The sequence below is a fragment of the Hemibagrus wyckioides genome, linkage group LG12, assembly GCF_019097595.1.
Source record: "Hemibagrus wyckioides isolate EC202008001 linkage group LG12, SWU_Hwy_1.0, whole genome shotgun sequence".
Lineage (NCBI taxonomy): Eukaryota > Metazoa > Chordata > Actinopteri > Siluriformes > Bagridae > Hemibagrus > Hemibagrus wyckioides.
The window spans coordinates 16,117,295-16,143,549 of NC_080721.1; the positions used below are offsets into that span (position 1 = coordinate 16,117,295).

At 41.1% G+C, this 26,255-nt stretch overlaps 1 protein-coding gene across 1 annotated transcript; it reads left to right on the forward strand.

Annotated features, from left to right (window-relative positions):
- The first annotated feature begins 1,040 nt into the window (after window positions 1-1,040).
- LOC131362586 (interferon-induced very large GTPase 1-like) lies at window positions 1,041-17,598 on the forward strand. The gene is made up of 4 exons (XM_058404707.1): window positions 1,041-1,081; window positions 10,108-10,242; window positions 10,628-10,686; window positions 12,037-17,598. Exons 2-4 carry the CDS (start codon window positions 10,116-10,118, stop codon window positions 16,810-16,812), a joined length of 4,962 nt encoding a protein of 1,653 aa, XP_058260690.1. The 5' UTR covers window positions 1,041-1,081; window positions 10,108-10,115; the 3' UTR covers window positions 16,813-17,598.
- Window positions 17,599-26,255: the final 8,657 nt, after the last annotated feature.

Below are 26,255 nucleotides of genomic sequence, written 5' to 3' on the forward strand. Positions count from 1 at the left end.
CAAAACAACTACCTCCATTGTAATTAGATACATAAATAATTATTTATGTATGTTATTTATTTATTAATCTTAAAATGACTTAAATACTCAAAATTTAGCAAAACATTCATCCAATATTTTGTTCAATGTTCATCCAATATGTTAAAACTTTTTTTCCTACTGTCTCTCTCTCTGAATCTAATAAAGTTTATATAAAAGTTACTATTTTATGCCTATGAGAAAAGTCTCATTTTTTATGCCTCATTTTTATGTCTCCCTGCTGCCTTCCTAGAATGTGAATGTTTGTCTACTAAAATACTCATGTAACTTTACCATGAATAAAAATAATAATGTCTTTTAGCACATAATATTTTAAGTGACGACAGTAGGCATGCTACCACTAATATTTGCGATATTTCCTAACAGTTCAATACTTTTACAGAAAAACAGTATGTACAGATGAATTTGAGATTTATTGTAGTTTAAGCCCTGAACAGATGTGACATTTTGGTACTTTTTCGTAAAGTGATTTCTTTTTGCGTGTCCTTTCCCTTTCTGCTCCACCTGGCCACGCACTTTGGGGGAGGGGCAGAGTGGACGTGAATCAAACTGTAGTGTAAGGTTGCCAGTCAAACCTAACAGATTCAGATTAATGAACAGAATTTTTTATTATTATTATCGATTAAACTGATTTAATGTCGAATTCGAATCACTTTAGTACAGTGGGTATAAAATAAATAATAATTATGAAAAAAAAAGGCCCACAGACAATAATGTTCAGCTCAAATTTGTCATATAACAAGAACAACAACAACAACAACATAATAATAATAATAATAATAATAATAATAATAATAATAATAATAATAATAATATTTTAAGAAAGCATTGCGCTCCATGACCCCTCCTTTCCGCCCACTGAATAATAGCTAGGTAGAACTTTCTATTTACAGAACCTCCTGCTAGTAATCATGCAATTTCAAAGAAACGTTACCCCTCCCACATACCCCCCTCCCCCTGCATGCCGTCAGCCCAATAAATAGCGGCCAGGTAGGACTGTATTTACAGAATCTCCTGCAGAACCAGAGCCTTCAGTGCTGAGGTATGATTTTACTGCTTTACCTTCATCAAAAAATCTACATTATTTTTATTTGGTTGGAAATCGGCATGTAGGACCACTGTTTAAAAAAAAGATTCTGAGAATAAAGTATTAAATATAATATTAATGATATAATAATATTATGGAGAATAGTGTACTTATGATTGTCACTAGGGGGCACTAATGGTTTGTGTAAGGCTGATGAATAAAACCGCTCATGGCGTGTGTAAACTATGCACCTATGTCGGTGGTTTTGGCATATAATAAACAAAACAAATAGTAGGCCTTCTTTACAAATCTTATGACACGTCAGTATCTGATTATTAATAGTGTAGTGCAAGTTATTAAAATTAATAATACCATTAATAAAACCACTAAGAAATAGCGCTTACTATGTGATGCAAGTATCACTATTATTATTGTGAGTTTCTTTTTCTACTTCTTCTTCTTCTTCTTCTTCTTCTTCTTCTTCTTCTTCTTCTTCTTATTATTATTATTATTATTATCATCATAATTTTTGATTAAAGTTGCACTTGCATTCACCATTCACCCACAAGAGGGACATTAATTCAGACATTAAAATCATTATGGCATTAGTGAGAGTTTGGTGTTTTGTTTAGTTTTTTTCTGAATGTTGTTAAAATGAAGCAATGAAATGAATCACAGAATTAAAATAGGGATTTACACATTAATGTTGATACAAAGACCTACAAGTGCAATAAGATTCAGTGTGTAGTTTCAATACACTCGCTGTACACTTTATGAGGACTTTCATGCTGTTGTCTAATCAGCCAATCAGGTGGCAGCAGCACAGTGCATTAAATCATAATAAAGGGCAAGAGCTTTAGTTTTTGTTCTTCATATGCAATTCAAATTCAAATTTTATTTGTCACATACACATCCTGTACACGGGATGATACGCAGTGAAATGCTTACACACCTGTTTTTGACCCTTGAAAAGGAAAAATGAAATAAGGACAGAATAAAAGAAAGGAATAAAAAAATACAAAAATATAAAATATAAAAACTACAGTTGGAAAAATTTTACAGTAGGTAAAATAAAGTATGAATAAAATAAATTAAATAAGGTAAGGTATAATATGTATATAGAATATGTATTAAAATGTAAAAAGTACAACTGTAATAAATAAGAAACTATATAATGTGTGTTGAATGTGCAGTGTGCAGACAGCAGCAGTATGGGGTGTTCATGGAGTAAAATGAGATGAGCAGCAGTGGTATTGTCCATCTTTAAAGTGCAGATGTGCACAATAGTCATCTTTATGTGTAAACAGGAGCAGAAATGTGCAACATATATATTTTATGTTTTTGTACTTCAGTCCTGCAATGTGCAAATGTGCAAATGTAGAGAGTGGTTGGTTTTGGTGTTTTCCAACACATGTGTGAAGGAAACATAGCAAGTCCAATCAGTTGAGTCCTATATGGAATTCTGGTTGAGAGACCATATAGCCTGTGGGAGGAAGCTTCTCCTCAGTCTCTCTGTATTGGCCTTTAGGGAGCGGAAGCACTTTCCTGACCTCAACAGAGAGAAAAGGCCATTGTTGGGGTGGCTGAGGTCCTTCACAATCTTCCTGGCCTTTGTCCAGCACCACCTGTAGTAGATTAAGTGCAGGTCAGGGAGCTTGGTACGGATGATGCGCTCAGGTGTTTGCACCACCCTCTGAAGAGCTCGTCTGTCCTGCATGGTGCTGTTCCCGAACCAGGTTGTGATGTTTCCCTCAGGATGCTCTCTGGTGCAGAAGTAAAAGTTCCTAAGCACCTTAGGAGGCAGTCTAATGTCTCTCAAGCATCTGAGGTGATTGAGTCATCTCAGATTGTGAGTCGACGGTGCATGAGAAAGCGGAGGAACGGAAATAGGGCGGGTGTCCATGCTAGGCTAAAAACAAACCCTAGCTGGCTGGCACTCCCCTCCATACTTCTATCGAATGTCTGGTCACTGGATAATAAACTGGACTACATCTGACTCCAGCGAACTACACGGCGTGAGTTCAGAGACTGCCGCGTGTTTGTTTTCACGGAGACGTGGCTCAGCGACAGAGTTCCGGACACCACCATTCAGCTAGCCGGGCTAACCGTGTTTCGTGCTGACAGGAATGCAGCTCTGTGCGGTAAGACTCGCGGTGGCATGTGTGTGTGTTTACATCAACACGGCATGGTGTAAGGACTCTGTGCTTGTCTCTAGTTACTGCTCATCGCTAGTGGAGTTTGTGACTGTTAGATGCAGACCTTTTTATTTACCCCGGGAATTCACCACTACTTTCATTGTTGGAGTGTACATTCCACCCAGCGCTAATGCTAAGGAGGTTCTGTGTGAGCTCTACGGAGCTATTAGCGAGCTGCAGAATGTTCACCCCGATGGACTGTTTATCATCGCCGGAGATTTCAATCATGCAAATCTCAGAACAGTGCTCCTTGAATTCCATCAGCATGTGGACTTTGCTACGAGAGGGACGAACACGCTGGATGTTGTTTATTCAAACATTCCCGGCGCGTATCGTGCGGAGCCCCGCCCCCATCTTGGCTACTCAGACCACATCTCTGTTATGTTGATTCCAGCATACAGACCACTCGTCAGACGCTCTAAACCGGTTCTGAAACAGGTTAAAACCTGGCCAGCAGGAGCCATCTCTGCTCTTCAGGACCGTTTCGAATGCACTGACTGGGACATGTTCAGGGAGGCTGCAACCAATGGCAACTCTATTGACTTGGAGGAGTGCACTGCATCAGTGACCAGCTACATCGGGAAGTGCATCGATGACTCTCCAAGTCCATCACCACATGCTCCAACCAGAAGCCGTGGATGACCGCAAAGATGTGTGCATTGCTAAGATCCAGAGACTCTGCCTTCAGAACTTCAGACAAGGACGCCCTAAGAACAGCACGGGCTAAACTGTCTCGAGCCATCAGAGAGGCAAAGCATGCACACTCCCAGAGAATTCACAGCCACTTCCAGAGCAGCGGAATGCATGTGGCAAGAGTGGCATGTGGCAAGGCATCCAGTCCATCACCAACTACAGGCCAGCTCCACCTGCCTGTGACAGTGATGCCTCCCTTCCAGATGTGCTGAACAGCTTCTACGCTCGGTTCGAGGCACGAAATGACATGACAACGAAGAAGACCATCCCTTCTTCAGAGGACCAGGTACTCTGTCTCACCACGGCTGATATGAGGAAAACTCTATGCAGAGTTAACCTATGGAAAGCTGCTGGACCAGACAACATTTCTGGCAGAGTGCTCAGGGAGTGTGCAGAACAGCTAGTAGATGTCTTCACGGACATCTTCAACATCTCCCTGAGCAGCGCCGACGTCCCAACGTGCCTAAAGTCAACCACCATCATCCCTGTGCCAAAGAAGTCTCCAGTGTCCTGTCTTAATGACTACTGTCCTGTTGCACTCACACCCATCATCATGAAGTGCTTTGAGAGGCTCGTCATGAGACACATTAAGAACCTGCTGCCACCTTCACTTGACCCCATGCAGTTTGCATATCGTCCAAATCGCTCCACAGACGATGCCATCAGCACAAGCCTCCATCTGGCCCTCACACACCTGGACAATAAAGACACTTACCTATGAATGCTGTTCATTGACTTCAGTTCAGCATTCAATACAATCATTCCTCAGCACCTAAACAAGAAGCTGAGTCTGCTAGGCATCAACACCTTCCTCTGCAATTGGATCCTGGATTTCCTGACTAGAAGACCTCAGTCAGTCTGGATCGGGAACAGCATCTCCAGCACCACCACACTGAGCACTGGGGCTCCTCAGGGCTGTGTGCTCAGTCCACTGCTGTTCACTCTGCTGACTCATGACTGTGCAGCAATGCACAGCTCCAATTACATCGTCAAGTTTGCCGATGACACGACCGTGGTGGGTCTCATCAGTAAGAACAATGAGTCAGCATATAGAGAGGAGGTGCAACAACTAGCAACCTGGTGTAAAGTCAATAACCTGTCTCTGAACGTCAACAAGACTAAAGAGATGGTTGTTGACTTCAGGAGAACAAAGATTGACCATTCTTCATTGAACATCGATGGGTCCATCGTAGAGATCGTCAAGAGCACCAAATTCCTTGGTGTTCACCTGGTGGAGGACCTCACCTGGTCACTCAACACCAGCTCCCTCACCAGAAAAGCCCAGCAGCGTCTCTACTTCCTGCGAAGGCTGAAGAAGGCTCATCTTCCACCTCCCATCCTGACTGCTTTCTACAGAGGGACCATCGAGAGCATCCTGAGCAGCTGCATCACTGCCTGGTTTGGGAATTGCACCGTCTTGGTTTGCAAGACCCTTCAGCGTATAGTGAGGACAGCTGGGAAGATCACTGGAGTCTCTCTTCCCTCTATTACAGACATTTACTCCACACGCTGCATCCGCAAAGCTAAAAGCATGCAAGCAAACTCTGAACTGTGCACTGAAGACATTCAAGTTCAAGATGCTCACTTTCAAACTTATCACATTGCAGATCATGTCCGAGAAATTGTTTGTGATGACCTCAAGGATGCCTATTTTCATATAGGTATTCTTCCAGAACAAAGGAAGTACCTCAGGTTTGCCTTCAGGGGCGAAGCATGTAATCAGATCAAGATGACACAGCGGGCGGCAGCCAAGGTGTTTCAGTGCACTCTATTTTTCCATGTTTTGTGTTGTTATTTCAGTTCTGGTGGCTCCTGTTCTAACATCAGAGCTACTACCCCAGTGTACTTATTTCCACTTTCTGGCTTCTACTATTTTGATCAAGGAGGCATGTAACAAAGTAAACCCCCAAAGAAGAGGGAAATGCTCAGGTGTGCTTGTGCTTCTCTGCTGGTGCGGATTATGCACCGAGCTCCCCAGGATATTCCTCTCTCATCTGTGCTCACTTTGCAGCAAAACAGATGAACTGACCCTGCAGATAAACAAAAACAAAGATTTTCCCTATGTCTTGTGTTTTGTGCTCTTATACCGGACTCAGCACTACAGCTGGGTGGATTTAATCTTTATAGAGCGGACAGACACACAAAGCTTTCTGGCAAAACAAAAGGTGGTGGAATCTGTTTCTATATTAACAACAGCTGGTGCAACAATGTGAAAGTACTGTCTCAACTCTGTTCCCTGGACCTGGAGGCCTTCACCATTATCTACATGCCCCATGAGTGCTTCTCATTTATTCTCATTGGTGTTTACATCCCGCCACAAGATAATGTGGGTGAAGCGCAGCACATGCTGGCTGATGAGATACTGTGTGTGGAACAGACAAACACGGACAGCTTGTTTATTGTCTCTCCCACAAACTGACCAAATACAAGCAGTTTATTAAGTGCCTGACCAGAGGGAAGAGCATACTGGACAATGGCTACACGACTATCAGTGGTGCTTATTGTGCTGTCCTTCGTGCCGCACTGGGCCAGTCTGACCACATCATGGTGCATTTGATTCCTCCATACAAGCAGAAATTAAAACTTTGCAAACCTGTTGTGAGGACATCAAAAAAGTGGACCAGTGAGGCTGTGGGGGAACTTCGGGGGTGTTTGGACTGTAAAGACTGGGATGTTTTTAGGTCTGCCACCAACAGTCTGGATGAGTTCACAGACACTGTGATGTCCTACATTAACTTCTGAGGACAGCATCATTTCATCACACCCAAGGGTGAGTTATAACAATGACTAAAACCCTGGTTCAAAGCTAAACTCAGACAGCTTTGGTCAGAGAAAGAGGCCCTATTCAGAAGTGGGGACAAATAAAAATACAAGGAGGCTAAGTACAGATTTAGCGAGGAGGTGAGAAGAGCTAAATCAGAGCATGGTGAGAGAATGAAACAACAATTCCGAACCAACGACTCTGCCTCTGTTTGTAAAGGCTTAAGGTGATCACAATTACAAGCCTACAGCCCCCCACTCTGTGAACGACCTGCACCTGTCCAACAGCCTAAATAAGTACTACTGCCACTTTGAAAGACAATGGGACAGACCTGATCTCCCCTAATCCTGCCCCCACCAGCCATTGATCAGCAGGAGCCCACCCTCCTACATTTCCATACCTGGACCACCCCCCACCCCTCACACCTCTCACCATCAAAGAGGAAGATGTGAACAGACTTTTTAAACACCTGAAAACCTGCAAGGCTACAGGCCCAGACTTTGTCTCCCCCTCCACCTTGAAGCACTATGCCAATCAGCTGTCCCCAGTATTCACAGACATTTTTAATACCTCACTGGAGACGTGCCATGTGCCAGCCTGCTTCAAGACCTCAGCCATTGTCCCAGTCCCCAAAAAGACAAGGATCACAGGACTTAATGATTACAGACCCGTCGCCCTGACTTCTGCGGTCATTAAGTCTTTTGAACACCTCGTGTTGTCCTACCTCAAGGACATTACAGACCCTCTCCTGGATCCACTACAGTTCACCTACAGAGCCAACAGATCTGTAGACAATACTGTGTACATGGCCCTCCACTTCATCCTCCAACATCTTGACTCCTCAGAATCCTATGCCAGGATACTGTTTGTGGACTTCAGCTCTGCCTTCAACACCAAGTTCTGCTCAGAATCAAGCTCTCCCAGCTGAATTTGCCTGACTCCATGTGCAGTTGGATCAAAGACTTCCTGACAGAGAGACAGCAGGCCGTGAGGCTGGGAAAGCATGTCTCTGTGACTCCCAAAACATCAGCACTGGATCCCTCCAAGGTTGTGTCTATTCTCCTCTGCTATTCTCCCTGTACATCAACGGCTGCACATCTGGTCACTAGTCTGTCAAACTCCTGAAGTTTGCTGATGACACCACCCTCATCTGCCTCATCTCTGATGGGGATAAGTTGGCCTACAGGAGTGAGATGGACCGTCTGGTGTCATGGTGCAGTATGAACAACCTGGAGCTCAACTCTCTCAAGACAGTGGAGATGATAGTGGATTTCAGAAAGGATCCAGCCTCCCACCTCCCTGTCATCCTCTGTGACTCTCTGGTGACAACTCTGGAGTCCTTTCACTTCCTGGGCACCACCATCACCCAGGAGCTCAAGTGGGAGCAGAACATTAGCTCCCTCACCAAGAAGGCTCAGCAGAGGATATATTTCCTGTGGCAGCTAAAGAGTGGGAGCTTCTCCGGTCCATCAGGACCAGGACCTCACGCCACAAGAATAGTTTCTTCCCCACTGCAGTCAGTCTGCTGAACAGTGCCTCACTTACCCCCAGATGACCTGACCCCTAAAAAACATACGGACACTCACTTCCACATTCTAAGTTTCACCACTGTTCCTTCAAACTCACACTTTTGTACACAATATTTATTTCATTCTAGATTGTGTACATACTTCACATTTGTATATATGTTTGGACAGTGACTTTTACTTTTTACATTCTATTGCACTACTTCTCATGCAAAGACACTTTATACAGTATTTATTTAACTTATTCTAGCTTTATTATAAAATTTTGAACATTTATACAGACATTTCATACCTGTGTATATGTTTGCACCTGACACCAAGACAAATTCCTAGTACTGTAAAGTGCTCTTTGCTGACCCTTTGCTGTACCTGGCAATAAAACTTTTTCTGATTCTGATTCTTTTCTCATCCCGGAAATGAACTCTTCCAGTCCCTCCCCTCTGGCAAGAGGCTCCGGTCCATCAGGACCAGGACTTCATGCCACAAGAACAGTTTCTGCAAACACTGCAGTCGGCCTGCTGAACAGTTCCACACTTATCCCCAGATGACCCCCACCCCGCAAAAACTTACTGACTGTCACTTTCATTTTCACATTCTATTGCACTACTTTTCATGCAAACTTACACTTCTGTATACAATTTTTAATTTATTCTAGATTATGTTCATACTTCATATCTGTATATATGGACAGTCACTTATACAGTATTCAGTCTGTATACAGTATTTATTTAATTTATTCTAGTTTATTCTAAAATTGTGTACATGTTTCATATTTGTATGTTTGCACCTGACATCAAGACCAATTCCTGGTACTGTAAAGTGCTCTTTGCTAATCCTTTGCTCTACCTGGCAATAAAACTTTTACAAAGTGCATGGATGCTGCCCTGGTGGCGCTGCATCTCTGGGGCATCCGTGTATAATTACCTGGACAACTGGCTTGTCCTGGCCCACTCAAAGGCCAGGGCAGCCAGTCATCGGGATGCTGTGCTTGCCCATATGAGGTCTCAAGGCCTCAGATTGAACCCAGAGAAGTGTGTACTTTCTCCTTCTCAGAGAACCACCTTCTTATGGGTAGTTTGGGATGAAGCCATTCCAGTTCTGGCTCAGAGGTGTGGGCTCCCACTCTGGAGTCTCAGGTCTTGTGGGGCTAATCAGTGTTCTGTTCCCCGACAGTCACCTGTGAAAATTCACATGGCCCTGTGGATAGACATCATCCTGCATATAGAGGCATGGGTATTGATGTTCCCATTGCATCAAGCTATAATGCAACCTTTCTCTCAAAAGTGAATGTATCCAGGTTATGTTTGTAACCCAGTTCTCTAAGAAGGGAACGAAAGGACACTCCAGGCCTTCCTTAATCCAAGCAGAAGCTGAATGATTGTGACATAAATGCCCCTTTATTATGGTCTTACTGGCAGGGTTTAATATGTTACCTGACCCTCCCAACTAATGATGTCTGTTGAGTATCTTGTCCCCTTCTCAGGGACCCAAGTTAAATTGGTAACCTGAAGAGGTTTCCAAAATGTAATAAAAAGAGGCATGATTCACCTTCTTCAGAACATCTTCACTGCTTTTCGTCTTCTATAGTCACAAGTCAAACTGAACAACATCCAGGCAAATCAAAACATCTAGTACTAAAAAAACAACACAGAAATGTCATTAAAAATAGTCTTCAGTCAGTTTTAACAAAAGCCATGAAACTTTAGAATATGATGTAATTTGTAACTCATGAGTGTTAAGTTTCATTATTGAAAAAAAATCATACTTTGATGACAAAATTCTAAAACTACCCTAATACATCTGAATTCAAGCTCTTTAATAATGAATGACCTATGCTTTTGTTCTTAATTTTATAATGGACTTCAGAGGCAGTCATGACTGATCAAGAACCTGATGATAAAATGGACTTCCAAATGGAATTCCACTCAGACACAGAAGAAACTGACAGCAAAATGAGTGAAGATCATGAAAACCACAACTCCAATGCAGACCTGGGTGAAGGTTGGTGATCACATAAATGTAAAAAAAAGTGTACATTTTCAAATATCTTTCTCTTACACACACACACTATCAGTGTGGGGGAACCCACAGCTTTGACATTGACAAAATTTATCCTAAAACACTGGACAACTGGAATCCAGATGTTTCATTACTCACTTGACTAAACAAAATGAATAAACCACAATAAAACTCTGTCCATTAATAAAACGCAAAATGCTGTCTGTACAATCACAATTACTTTCACAATAATTCTGGTAGTGTTTACCTCTGCCTTAAAGAACCTTAGTTTCATGTCTTTCTAGAGAAGGTAAGTAGAATTAAGAAATTATTTAATTCTTTAGCAAATTGTATTTCTATACATTTCTTTTTTACATTTTATTCACAGATCAGACCACTCACCTGAATCAAGAGGCAAACGAGTCAAACACAACAAACACAAAAAAGGTAAGCAGTTACATATGTGGTCACATTTTAACCTGGATGTACATTTGCATAGAAACAAATTTGCAATCTATTATTAAATGCAAAATATTTACTGATAAATTACCCATATTATGAAACCCACAGTTTTGACTGTTATCTACCTGCAATATTTACCAATTAGATTTACAAGATTAATCTGTAACTAATCAGTCTTCACACATTTATTAAAATGAATATATTATACAGTATATGCTGCTTGATATATAAATAATTTCAGTAAAAACCTTAGCAGGAACCTCAGCAGGCAGCATGTTTAGGATAGCTTTCAGAGTCACCATGAGTCAGCATCACACTGACCTTGTGAAGCCTGTTACTTAATTATTCCTCACTAATTTCACTGTACTGTGTATGAATTTGAAATTTAATTTACAGTGGTACCTCGGTGTTAATTAATTCGTTCCAAAAGTCTGGTCGAATACCGATGTTGGTTGAAAACCGAATTATTTTTCCCCATAGGAAATAATGTAAAACAAATTAATCTGTTTCAACTCAATGGTTGATCTCACAACTTCCCTCAGTGGCAATATTGCCAGGGTATGTCGCCTGGAAAGTGTGTGCGGCATGGGCGTCTCTAGGCATTTCTACTCAGCCCTTCTAATATCGTGCGATTCTCCTTAAACGCTACACAAATTGGTGATCTCCTCAGTCCCGTTTAAATTTCATATGAAAATGGCAGCAGACTTCGGCTCCTCCCCGTCTTTCAGCGCGTTCTTCAATCCGCAGACTGCGGCGTCACAGAGTGAGGATCAGAGGACAAGTGTGTGTGTGTGTGTGTGTGTGTGTGTGTGTGTGTGTGTGCATGCGTACACATCTATGCAATACAGTGGAATGCTGCAATAAGTTTACCATCCTACCCTATTAGTCAAAAGTTTATTTTATTTTATTTTATTTTATTTTATTTTTTTACTATTATACCCTCATTGGGGGCTGAGCCCACCTTAAATGAAAATCCTAGATATTGATATTTGTTGATCTGTTGATATTTGTTGTAATCCTGTATGAAACAAGAACCGGCATTCCTGATGGTTGAGTCGCACACCGAAAATATTTTCATGCACAGAGGTCAAATTCACTCGAAAATTCGAATTAAATACTGAAAATTCAAACACAGGGGTGGTCGAGGGCCGAGGTACCCCTGTACCTTAGAATGGATTTTTACCTAGTGGCCATTATTTTCCTGGCAATTTATATAGATTTATCTGAGTAAGTTTTTAAAAACCTGCTTATGTTAAAATAAAGTTACAAATGTCATTAAAATCTCTAACACTGTCATTTAACAATTATTTATAACCAAAACATTACATTTTACAGAAAACAATAAATGAATATGAATTAGCAGAAGATGGATCAACTTGTGAAGAAAAGAAAAAGCTTGAAATGATAAAATCACAGGAACTGTTGATCAGAATGAATCTTAATGAAAAGCACAAAGAAAAAATGAAAATATCAGATGTTCTTCAAATAACTTCACATTCATTACACTGGAAGGAGCCTTGTCCAGAGAAGGACTTAGTGGAAACCTTTCTACAAAGGATACTAATGGTGGACTACAGAGCAAGGTACATTACACCTGAGGAAGACTCCAGCAGTTCTGAACACACTCACTTAAACACAGGAGATGAAGAAGACAATGATGACTTTGCTGATTTTTTGTTGAAGACAGAATCTTTGGACAGTGAAACCCATAAATGTCCTGTTCACCCCATGGATGTCCAGCTGGCAGTGTTCCACTGCTCTGATCATTTCCTAAAGCAGCTAATAGTGATTAAGCTAGCTCAGTGTCAGTACGCTCTGCCTCTGCTGGTGCCCAATCCCTTCACCGGAGAGATCGAGTTTCCTCTCTGGACTTTTCGCCAAATCAGAAAAAGCTGGAAGACCACTGTTCTTCTGGAAGACACCTCTATTGAGATCAGTCAAACCCAGGCCATGTCTGAAGCACAAACTCCAATGGTGGCTTTCTTCAGACTCGGCCTTGTATCTTCATCCAAGTCTCAGTTGATGAACAGCTTAATCAATGAAAAACATCACACATTCTTTCACAGACACTGTCCAGGAAGCAGCACAAACCGGCTTCTGATGGATGGAGTGGTGGAGATTGCATGGTTTTGTCCATCAGGGAAGGAAACTGATTATTTCTCTGACTGTGTGGCGTTCTGTAATCTCCATGGTGATGCAGAAACTAATAAACAGCAACTGGAAATCCTGACTGAAATGTCCTCAGTGAATGTTGTACTTATGTCTAATCCTGAAAAAGCAGCATATAACAAGATCCTACAGAAGCTCTTCAGAGACTCCAAACCACTGATCTGTCTACTTTCTGAGGACAAATCAGGCATCAGTGTGTTTAAGAATGGAAAATACAGAATTGGTCTTAAAGACAGAAATCAGGCAGATATAGCAAAGAATCTCAGAACAACCATTAAAGAGTGTCTTTCAAAGTCATTATCAACTTTCAGACTTGAAGATCTGAACAAACCTGAATTCATTACAAAAGATGAAGATGATCCTGAATGTGAGAGAGGGAAAGAAGCTGCAGTGAAGATCATGAGCCTGTTAAAGGGAAATGAAGTTTCCAAATTAAAGGAAAGATTTCTGCCCTGTCAGGGGAAGTTATGGCATGCCTGGTGTGAGATGAACAAAGACCTGCATCGACTTCATGGGGACAACTTAGAGGATCAAAAGGCTGCAAAACAAAAAAGAATGAAGCAAATCCGTGAAGAGCAGCATAAACACAGACTCTCTGGTCTTATGGAACAGTTCATCTCCTCACTGTTCTGTCTAGGAGAAAATGAAAGATTATTCTATTTAAAATGGATTGGGATTCTCCTGGACAAACGCACCTCAGATGATCTTTCAGAGCTTTATGGCAAGTACAATGAAAAGTGGAAGGCAGTTTTAGACCTGAAGAAGAAACATGATAAATCGTATCAAATGAAGGAGGAACAAAAAAAACTGGAGGCAATTTCAGAAAAATTGAATGCAGCAACGTTTGGTTTGGAACACATCCTCAGAGAGATGGGTCAAATATACGAGTCTTTTATTTCTGTACCAAAACCCAAGGAACGATCTAAAGAAAAAACCTTCACCTCTCTCCCCAAGCTTGCAGCAGAACTCCTGAAATCTGGTCATCCACTGGAGCTGATGGATGGAGATGCTGCTCATGTTCCTCTGATATGGGTTTCAGCAGTTCTAGATGAACTTGTGAAGATACTGGGAGATCAGAGAGTGTTTGTTCTGTCAGTTTTGGGGATTCAGAGCTCTGGGAAATCCACCATGCTCAATGCCATGTTTGGACTCCAGTTTGCTGTCAGTGCTGGAAGGTGCACCAGAGGAGCCTTCATGCAGCTGGTCAGAGTGTCAGAGGAGATGAAGGAAGAGCTGAAGTTTCACTACATTCTAGTTGTAGATACTGAAGGACTTCGAGCACTTGAGCTTGCAGGAAAATCCACTCGACATCATGACAATGAACTTGCTACATTCGTTGTTGGTCTTGGAAACCTGACCTTGATCAATATCTTTGGAGAGAACCCTGCTGAGATGCAGGACATCCTTCAGATTGTTGTTCAGGCCTTTCTGAGGATGAAGAAGGTCAGACTGAATCCCAGATGCATGTTTGTCCATCAGAATGTTGGAGACATCACTGCTGGAGAGAAAAACATGGAAGGAAGGAGACGTTTACAGGAGAAACTGGATGAAATGACCAAGCTAGCAGCTAAAGAAGAAGACAGTGAAGCTGATTGTTTCAGTGATGTTATTGAATTCAATGTACAAGATGATGTGTATTATTTTGCACAGCTCTGGGAGGGCAGTCCACCAATGGCACCACCAAACCCTTCATACAGCAGAAATGTCCAGGATCTAAAGAGAGCCATTTTCAAAAAAGCTACTCTGTCTAGTGGTCTCACTCTCTCACAGTTTAAATCACGCATTAGTGATCTCTGGAATGCATTAATCAATGAGAACTTTGTGTTTAGCTTCAAAAACACACTGGAGATAGCAGTGTACAGAAAACTGGAGAATGAGTTTGGAAAATGGACCTGGACCATCAGAAGTGCCATGTTAACAATTGAAGAAAATCTTTACAACAGAATTGAAAATGAAAAACTTTTAGAAATTAAAGAAAATGATTTTTATTCTCCCATGAAAAAGACCAAAGAGGAAGTGGACAAATCAATGAAGGGTTTCTTTGAAAAGGACAAAGACAAAGACATTTTAATTCAGTGGAGAGCGAGATGTGAAATGAAAATCACAGATCTTTATAAAGACCTCATCAGAAACACCAAACAGAATGTGAATGAAGTTATACAACAGCAACAGACACGAGAGACTTTTGAACTACAAAGCACACAAAAAAAATATGACACAAAACTGTTCAATCTGAGCAAAAACCTCGCTCTGAAACTCAAAGGTGAAACTACTGATGAAGAAGTTCTTAAAAATGAGTTTGACAAATTGTGGGACAGATGGGTCAGTGAGATGACACGAGACACACCTCCAGAGAGAACTTTTCATTTCTGGAAAGATGCTGTACAGATTCTGTCTTTGAGTAATGAACTAGCTTCTGTGTGTGAACGGAAATCTCTGCTACACTACAAACAAATTGACAGACGGGCAGATTATTACCCTTACATTTCAAAACTCAGAAGACAGAAGTTCATTCATTACGTCCCTGGCATGAATCAACTTTCTTTTGAAGAGAATAAGTTAGTAAGAACTCTGGCCATAAATGTGATCAGAGAAACTGAGGGATTAATCAAGAAGATATGTACTAAAATCACAAGACTGGGGTACAAAGACAGCTATATACAGGAAATAACAGACCAGGTCAAGAAGAGAGTTGAACATCATCAGAGTGAGAACCAGAGATTTAAGTTCAACAAGCAGTTCACTCTGGATCTCTGTCTTCATGTGTGTGAACTTATGGATCAGAGATTTACTGAGAGCCATAAACAATTCAGGGATGCAAATGATCCAAGAGTTTATCTGTCCAAGAAGAAACCACAGTATTACAGTGTCTTTAAAAACTACTGCAGAGGAGCAACAACAACAAAAGTGTTTGGTGAACTGATCTGCAGTAACCTGAGAGAATCCATCCTGCAAGCAGTTTATAATAAAACTGCCATAGATTTGGCATCACAGATCAGATCCAACATGCCAGAGTTTAATGGTAACAGATCAAACCTTGAGAAACACATCCTGCAATGTCTTGCAGAAGAGGAGGACTTTGAGAAGTACAGAGAGTACATTCATAATCCCAGACAGCACTTTGAACACTTCATTACAGAGAAGGTTAATAAGTACATTACTGAGGAGAAGAACACGGTTCTGAACCTTTTTAAAGAAAGTCTAAAAGAGAAAGGGCAGAGAGTAAGAAATGCTGTTCACACTGTAACTGAAGAGGTCAAGACCAGCTGTGGTGATGCTCACATGTGGCTGAGAAGTTTCACCAGATCACTAACAGAGGAAATGAGCTTAAAAGAAATAACCTTCACTGATCATAAAGACATTAAAGACTTTGATTTTCTACAGCAGCTTGTTAGTGATGGTCTCACTGACATGATGTCAGAGCTAGAGGAAAACTTTAAAGATGTAAAAGACATCAAAATGGAAAAGTTCAGGAAGAAACCAGATGAGATTCTGATTGAACATCTCTGTAAATGCTGCTGGGTTCAGTGTCCATTCTGTAAAGCCATCTGTACCAACACAATTGAGAAACATGATGGAGATCACAGTGTCCCCTTTCACAGGGTAGATGGTATTAACGGGTGGCATTACAGAGGCACAACAAATCTCTGCTCTAGTTTCTGCACAACACTTGTGCAAAGTGACACGTCGTTCTACCCAGGTCATGATACAGACGTGTCTGTTCCTTACAAATCATACAGAACAGCAGGAGGAGTTTATGCGACCTGGAGCATCACCCCTGATAATTCACTGCTCGTATACTGGAAATGGTTTGTGTGCAGATTCCAGACAGAGCTGGAAAAGTACTATGAGAAAATATTTGAGGGTTATGGTGAGATTCCCAGAGACTGGAGAAGGTTCACTAAAGAACAAGCTATTGAGAGTTTGGATGAATATATCTGATGAAAGACACAACTCTTCTAAACAGAACCTTGAAGAAACATCAACTTTATCATGAAGCAGTTATAAATAGAGAAACTCAGTCTGTAATAGAGACAGCAGAAGTACATAAAATATTATCAGGACACAGTTATTACATTATACTCAGAATAATCTTTATTTACACTATAATACCTTTTCTCTTTCTTTTTCTGCTTCCTTTAAAAATTAATGAAGTTATATCATTGAAAATATTAATCCTAGAATATGCAAGATTATGATTAGATTTTTTTTGTTCTTGTTTTAGGTGGTACTACTAATAAACAATATTAAAATATATTTTATTTCTCTGGGCTTCAGAAATACTTGATCATTTATTCACCAGAGGAGTGGAACATAAAGTGAGAGACTCTGCTGCAGCTTTTTATTCTCATATCTAATATGGGCAGTGGTGGCTCAAGCGGTTAAGGCTCTGGGTTGTTGACTGGAAGATCAGGGGTTCAAGCCCCAGCACCGCCAAGTTGCCACTGTTGGGCCCTTGAGCAAGGCCCTTAACCCTCTCTGCTCCAGGGGCGCCGTATCATGGCTGACCCTGCGCTCTGACCCCAACCTCCAAGGATGGGATATGCGAAGAAAGAATTTCACTGTGCTGTAATGTATATGTGACAAATAAAGGCTGTTTCTGTAATATTATATCCTGTATTAACTATAGATAAAATTCCTAGTACTGAGGATTACCCTAGAGTAATGCACATAAAATTTATTCAATTATAGTTTGTTCTTTATTGATAGATACAATAAAAGAATATGAGTACACAAACAAATACACAAGTATTAATAAGATTTCTTTTGTTCTCAGATATGCATAACACAAGATATTTTTATCACTCTATGCACTGGTTCTGTTTTCTCACTTGCAGGTCATTTTAGCAGCTAGCATGTATACGTACACAAGTACACAGCATATGAGACTGTAAGTGTTAGTGGTGTGATACACTTTGGTCTGTTCAATATTTTGAATCAAATTTGAATGTAGAAAGATTATTACAGAAAAGACTGTTTTTATTTCTGAACTATAAATAATTTATTTCTGTATGAAGCTTAAAAGAAAATGCAGTGATAGGGGTTTTATCTACCATAGAAGATTAAATGCAGGTTTCCGGGCTGGTTCCATGCTAATAGTTTAAAATAGTATTGTCTTAATTCACTAACAAAGCAAATCACATTCGAAACCTGGCCATGGCATTCACCAGAATACAAAGCAGTCATGTTGCTTGCAGAACCACAGATCACAGATCACACGGTTATTTGAAATGACTCAAGCTCTGGTACAGTCCTTTTACTGTAGATGTTGGAATGGAAGTCTGGAAAAATGGTACAATGGGAGGCACAGGTAAGAGTAAAAAGGTTAAAGTTTACTTACTGCTGCGCAACACGACCCTTCTAGTCATGTACACAGAATGCCATAAGTTCTTTTAAAATTTTCCATCATAATGTTTCGCTTTTTTTGATTTTTTTGAAGCCTCTGTGTTGAAGGTCACATCACTAGTGTGGACAGAGAACTGGTTCACTTTTATTCAGTTTAATATTGAGAGCAGGTTGAATTTATTTGTGTCCAATGGGAAACATAATGTTCAGCACCAAACTGTTATGTTCTATCTCAAAATGGGGGAAAGACTAAAGCTAAACTGTGAAGAAGTCAGTAAAAGGTGGAGAAGGCCGTGTCATGGTCTGGGAAATGCTTTTCTGTTTATGTGGCAGTTTTTGCTTCCTCTGTAGGACAGAAAAATAAACAAAGATAATTCTCCGTTTTAATTTTAATAGCAGATTAAGTGTATAATACCTTACTGGGAAATGATAAATAACTGAATATATTGAAATAAAAGAGTAAAAACTAGATTTACTCCCTGTTGTTCTAGAGGTTTTAGATTTATATTTACAAATATAGAATATAGAAAGGTAACCTGAATCATACAGTATATACAGTATATAGTGTGTTATGTCATCATCTCGGGCTATTAATGTAACCTTGGGCAACTGCCCTCTCTGCTCCAGGGGCACTGCATCATGGCTGACCCTGCAGTCTGATATGTGAAGAAAACATTTCACTGTGCAGTAATGTATATGTGACAAATAAAGGCTACTTAACATAACTTAAGAAAAGCTTCCAATGTGTACAGATATTCTATATTTAAATACAAAATATTTTATCCGTAGTTTACACCTCACTTTTAAGGTTTCTTTTAAGTGCAGATTCTGAAAATTCCTCCTAGGATGCTGATGTTGTCTGTCTATTCATTTTATTGTGAGAGCGTAAGCAAAGACAAAACTGTTATTTTCCAAACTGCCATTCAGTCAGCGCAGGATGATAGCCTGTTTTATGTCTTAAGTGTCTTGGTACAGGGCAAAGTTCATTTGAGGGTTGTTGTTGGACAGTGGCTCTATAGCGACTACATTGAGTGCCAAGATGGTGCCTCAAATAAGAGAAGCTGGAGTGCTGGACCAGGAGTTTTTATTCCCATCAGATATTATCCTGGTTGGGTGTGGTGTGAAACAGACTACTTCCGAAGGTGTGTATGATTTGAAAATTGAGGTATATGGGTTCAGTTTTAATGTCCCAGTTCTCGTTGTCCGTGGACAGGTGGACCAGTCGAATGAGGGATTCTGGAGAGTGTTAGTGTCACGGATACACTGTCCTCAGCCACTCATCCATGCCCCCATTCACCAGAATACTGAACACTTGCTTTGTGACTTCTCTTCCTGCCCATTAACTAGTGGATTACCTTTGCTATTCCTGTCAAGCTCATCTCCCGCAGGACTTTTTTGATTGTGTTCTGACATCGGATGCTTCAGATAAGACTGTTTTAATTTATTCTCTGAGTGCATTATTTTCAGATTCGTTACTTTTACCTCACCACCTCATCACTGCTTGAGCTTCACAATAAAGAACACCTTAACTTCCCAACTAAACCAGAATAATCAAGTTCAAGTAAAAATTGTCAATTTCTAAGTATGCTGTTGAGCATACTTGACAAGGTTGGCAATTTAAAATCCAAATCTGCAGTAGTCTTACAGCCTATGAGTGAAAACCTTCTCATCTGCCACCAGGACTAAAACTTTCAGTGGGCAGAATGGTTATAGTACTTCTCGTTGTGTCTACAGAAATGTCCTTATTGGTAGAGTGATCTCACCTTTGTGGGGTGACGTTGGCTCTCAATAAAAATGATAAAGAAATTGTGTTTCACAGGAATGCAAAACTAGCTGATGTTTACCCATGCATTGCTTTGAAAGATTCTGATTATATGCCAGTACAAAAGGTTTTTCAGAATGTGGCTAAGAGCAGTGTCAGTGTTTGTGGTACCCTGACAGAGGAAAGGTCAGTGTCTACTGCCAGACATGTTGATGATGTTCGGTTGGTTGAGCTGGGGCTCAAAGATTTGAATGTAGTTGACTGTGAGGTGTCATCCTTCTGGAGGACCAAACTCATAGATTTAACCAGAAAATATGATTGTGTTTTCTTTAGACCAGTGGTTCCCAAAGTGGGTGCCGCGGCACCTTGGGGTGCCGTGACAACTGGCTAGGGGTGCCGCAGAATCTCATCTTTTTTCTAATTTAAACAGCTAAAAATTATTATCGTACCATATAATAACCTTTTACATCACATATTTTAAAAATATATATCAAAACACCAACATAAGAGCATGTTCAAACAAAAATAAATAACCATAAAAAACACTGATATATTTCATACATACATACATACGTTTATTTAATGCCAATTGGACCGTTAAAGGATCGCCCAACCCGCTTCTCCCAGCTCTCTCAGAATGCGCCGTCAATGTGCTGTTGCCGTGTTCAGCTTCTTGTGTGAGCTAGCGTTCTCATCCCTGGCATACGCGAAAAACAAAAAAGTCAGCACCTGTCAGTGAAGCACGATCTACAAGTTGCACTATCCTCAATCTTCCCCCAGGTCAAGAGGCTGTGCTCACAAAAGCAGGCACATGTATCCCATTAAAATGCCCGGGACACAGTTACATGAACAAATAGTTTAGTTTCATTAAAGTTATAAGGTCAGGTTTGAAGAAGGCATTGGGTTTTAGTAAGAAACCAAAGAAAAAATGAATTTAAGTTGTTTATTATTATTTAAAGAGTTAAGTAAATTTTTAAATGCGTTTTGTTTCATTGATTCCCACATATAGTAAATGGTTCAAATCAGTCTGTTGACATGCATCATCCAGTTGTAAAAGACAGATAGTTCATTTGAATGGGCTTTTCACCTCATATTATGTCCGTTGTGATGCATTCATAATAAATTTATGCTACTGTTTATGCTTCATTTGTTGTTTGCTCATCTGGATTTAATTTTATATATGTATGTACACATGTACATTTCGTTTATTTTGAGTGGGGGTGCCATGGAAAAAAAAAGACACTACAAAGGTGCCGTGCTTTCAAATAGTTTGGTAACCACTGATCTGGACATTCGTTGGATTCTGGTGAAGCGAAGGGGTTCTGTCATTATATCTGTTTGACAGACGACGGACCTTTTCATTTACCTTACCGCAGACTTTCACTGGCACACGGAACAGTGAGAGAGAGATTACCAGGAAATCATTGAGTGAATTTGCATCACTGTTAGTATTAATTTGGAAGAAAAATGAGGACTTAAGAATGACTTTCGGTGGCTGAATGCATGTGCAGTGAAGGATGCCCACCCCCTTCTTCACCAGGTGGACATACTTGCAGTGGTGAGTGGCAATGCTTTGTTTAGTACCATGGATTTAACTTCTGGGTACTATAACATCCTACTACATGAGAAGGATAAGAAATTTACAGCTTTCAGGTCTTCTCTTGGGTTGGATGAGTACAACCTTGTACCACAAAGCGTTTGTAATAGTTCTGCAATGTTCATGAGAATAATGCTAACTATTTTTAGTGACCACTGGCTGGGAATCAAACCCAGGCCTTCCACATGGTAGGCGAGAACCCTACCACTGACCCACCAGCACCCTAGTGCAAAACCGTTAAGTACTGTCCAATTACAATAGTTTAATCGAACTAAACAAAGAATATATGTTTTTAATCAGTATTTGTTACCAATTAAAAATAATGCAATGTAATATGTAGTAGTTCTGCCTCTTTAAGAAACGCAAACAGTTTCTGTTACCACAAAGTTTTTTCCAGCTTTAAGCAGAAAACTTTTGAACTTTTAAAACTTAGTTTTAAAAGTTCAAAAGTTTTGTGTTTAAAGCTAGAAAAAACTTTGTGGTTATATAAAGGTTTAGTTTCACGTTCATATTTGTAACACCTAATGTGTACATTTAATTTGAAATTTAAAAAAAAATGTATTTAAACAATAATCACCTGATTATTCGATTATGAAAATAATTGTCAGTTACAGCCCTATTTGCATGTGAGTATGTCTGACCAAATAAAGCTGTTAAATACAGTATGTTACCCATGTTCTGTGGAACAATTTCTATAGTGTATATATATGGCTTTCTAGGGCGAGCTCACTCAGACAGTTGTGCTAATTTTGAAAGTATCACCCCATGGGTAGTGGTCAAACCGAAAGCTTTAATCATTCTCAGGGGGCTATGGTACGGTGTTTACCTCCAAGGTCTAAAATTTAATGGTCTCAGATGTTGAACACGCTGACAATTTCATTTAATTGCACTAGGCATGAGACTACTGGCTTTCCACCTTACTTTTTGATGTTTGGCCATACTCCAAGGTTGCCAGTGGATGTTTTGTTTGAGAGTGTGATTGTGGATGAAGGTACTGTTGATGTGAGCAAGTATGTTCAATCTCTGGGATGGGATCTAAGGAAGGCAATGTTGCTTGCACAACAAGCATACAGACCACTCATCAGAACGCTCTAAACTGGTTCTGAAACAGGTTAAAACCTGGCCAGCAGGAGCCATCTCTGCTCTTCAGGATTGTTTCGAGTGCACTGACTGGGACATGTTTAGGGAGGCTGCAACCAATGGCAAAACCACAGACTTGGAGGAGTACACGTCATCAGTGACCAGCTACATCGGAAAGTGCATTGATGACGTGACCGTCTCCAAGTCCATCACCACACGCTCCAACCAGGAGTCATGGATGACCGCAAAGGTGTGCACGCTGCTAAAATCCAGAGACTCTGCCTTCAGAGCTGGAGACAAGGACACCCTAAGAACAGCATGGGCTAAACTGTCTCGAGCCATCAGGGAGGCAAAGCGTGCACACTCCCAGAGAATCCGCAACCACTTCCAGAGCAGTGACGACACTCAGCACATGTGGCAAGGCATCCAGTCCTTCACCAACTACAAGCCAGCTCCACCTGCCTGTGACCGTGATGCCTCCCTTCCAGATGATCATAAAGAAGTGCTTCGAGAGGCTTGTCATGAGGCACATCAAGAACCTGCTGCCCCATGCAATTTGTGTATCGTCTAATTCGCTCCACAGACGATGCCATCAGCACAACCCTCCATCCGGCCCTCACACCTCACACACCTGAACAATAAAGACACTTATGTATGAATGCTGTTCATAGACTTTAGTTCAGCATTAAACACAATTATTCCTCAGCACCTGATTGAGAAACTGAGCCTGCTGGGCCTGAACACCTCTCTCTAAAACTGGATCCTGGATTTCCTGACTGGAAGACCTCAGTCAGTCCAGAACAGGAACAGCATCTCCAGCACCACCACACTGAGCACTGGCGTTCCTCAGGGCTGTGTGCTCAGTCCACTGCTGTTCACTCTGCTGATTCACGACTGTGCAGCAATGCACAGCTTCAACCACATCATCAAGTTTGCTGATGATACGACCGTGGTGGGTCTCATCAGCAAGAACGACGAGTCAGTGTATGGAGTTGCAGCATCTAACAGCCTGGTGTAGAGCCAACAACCTGTCTCTGAACATGGAGAAAATGAAAGAGATGGTTATTGACTTCAGGAGAACACAGTGACCATTCTCCACTCAACATCGATGGGTCCAACGTGGAGATCGACAAGAACACCAAATTTCTTGGTGTTCACCTGGAGGAGCACCTGGTCACTCAAAAGCAGCTCCATCAGCAGGAAAGCCCATCAGTGTCTCTACCTCCTGCAAAGGCTGAGGAAGGCTCATCTTCCACCTCCCATCCTGACCACCTTCTACAGAGGGACCATCAAGAGTGTCCTGAGTAGCAGCATCACTGCCTAGTTTGGGAATTGTACCATCTCGGATCGCGAGACCCTTCAGCGGATAGTGAGGACAGCTGAGAAGATCACTGGAGTCTCCCTTGCCTCTATTACAGACATTTACTCCACACGCTGCATCCGCAAAGCAAACAGCATTGTGGATGACCCCACACACCCCTCACACACACTCTTCACCCTTCTGCCTTCAGGAAAAAGGTACCGAAGCATTCAGACCTGCACAACCAGACTGTTGAACAGCTTCTCAACAGCATCAACAGAGAACTGAACTGAGTTGGACATGGACACACACACACACACAACTGAGAACTGTTCTCAACAGAGAACTGAACTGAGCTGGACATGGACACACACACACACACAACTGAGAACTGTTCTCAACAGAGAACTGAACTGAGCTGGACATGGACACACACACACAACAGAGAACTGAACTGAGCTGGACATGGACACACACACACAACAGAGAACTGAACTGAGCTGGACATGGACACACACACACAACAGAGAACTGAACTGAGCTGGACATGGACACACACACACAACAGAGAACTGAACTGAGCTGGACATGGACACACACACACAACAGAGAACTGAACTGAGCTGGACATGGACACACACACACACACACACACACACAACAGAGAACTGTTCTCAACAGAGAACTGAACTGAGCTGGACATGGACACACACACACAACAGAGAACTGAACTGAGCTGGACATGGACACACACACACACACACACAACAGAGAACTGAACTGAGCTGGACATGGACACACACACACAACAGAGAACTGAACTGAGCTGGACATGGACACACACACACACACACACAACAGAGAACTGAACTGAGCTGGACATGGACACACACACACAACAGAGAACTGAACTGAGCTGGACATGGACACACACACACACACACACACAACTGAGAACTGTTCTCAACAGATCTCAACAATTGAGTTAAAATAATTATGGAAAACCACTGAACTTTACAACATGTGACGCTACAAGAATGAAAAAAATCATCCTATGATTAATGTAACTACTTTCTACTCAATGACATTGACAGAAATGTAGTGGAGTAAAAAGTAAAAAGTATCCAGAAAAAATAATACTCAAGTAAAGTACAGATACTCAAAAAGTGTACTTAAGTACAGTACTCAAGTAAATGTACTTCTTTACTGTCCACCTCTGGTTATAACAGTTAATAACTTTGTGATATCGGCTTAACGAATAGAGCGGGAACGAATAGAATGGGATTCTTGAAAGAAACAAAAGTCTGTTTTTAGCTGTTTAATAAACAAAAATAAAGCCTTACATTTCCTAACATTTCTTAACCCCCTGGCATTTAAAGAAAATATAGACAAAGAAGTATTAGAGGATAAAATATAAACTTCAAGAAAACTAATATAAGAAAACTGATTTTCTGAGCTTTAACTGCACTTTAGGAGAACAATTCTTAGTGGAAAACAGAAATGTTGATATCAGAGATAACTCAAGATCGTCTAGTTTAGACTGTTGATGAACATCTGCACCTTAAGTGATTTCTTGACCGTTGATGAAGCCCAGTGCTCCTATACAATAGACAGGTTTTCCTTCGCTTCTTGCCTTCTTTACCATGGGCCAAAGAACTCGTTACTCAGATACACACACACACACACACACACACACACACAGTGAAATGATGGTCAGAGCTCGTTACTCAGATACACACACACACACACACACACACACACACACAGTGAAATGATGGTCAGAGCTCGTTACTCAGATACACACACACACACACACACACACACACACACAGTGAAATGATGGTCAGAGCTCGTTACTCAGATACACACACACACACACACACACACACACACACACAGTGAAATGATGGTCAGAGCTCGTTACTCAGATACACACACACACACACACACACACAGTGAAATGATGGTCAGAGCTTGTTACTCAGACACACACACACACACACACACACACAGTGAAATGATGGTCAGAGCTCGTTACTCAGATACACACACACACACACACACACAGTGAAATGATGGTCAGAGCTCGTTACTCAGATACACACACACACACACACACACACACACAGTGAAATGATGGTCAGAGCTCGTTACTCAGATACACACACACACACACACACACACACAGTGAAATGATGGTCAGAGCTCGTTACTCAGATACACACACACACACACACACACACACAGTGAAATGATGGTCAGAGCTTGTTACTCAGATACACACACACACACACACACAC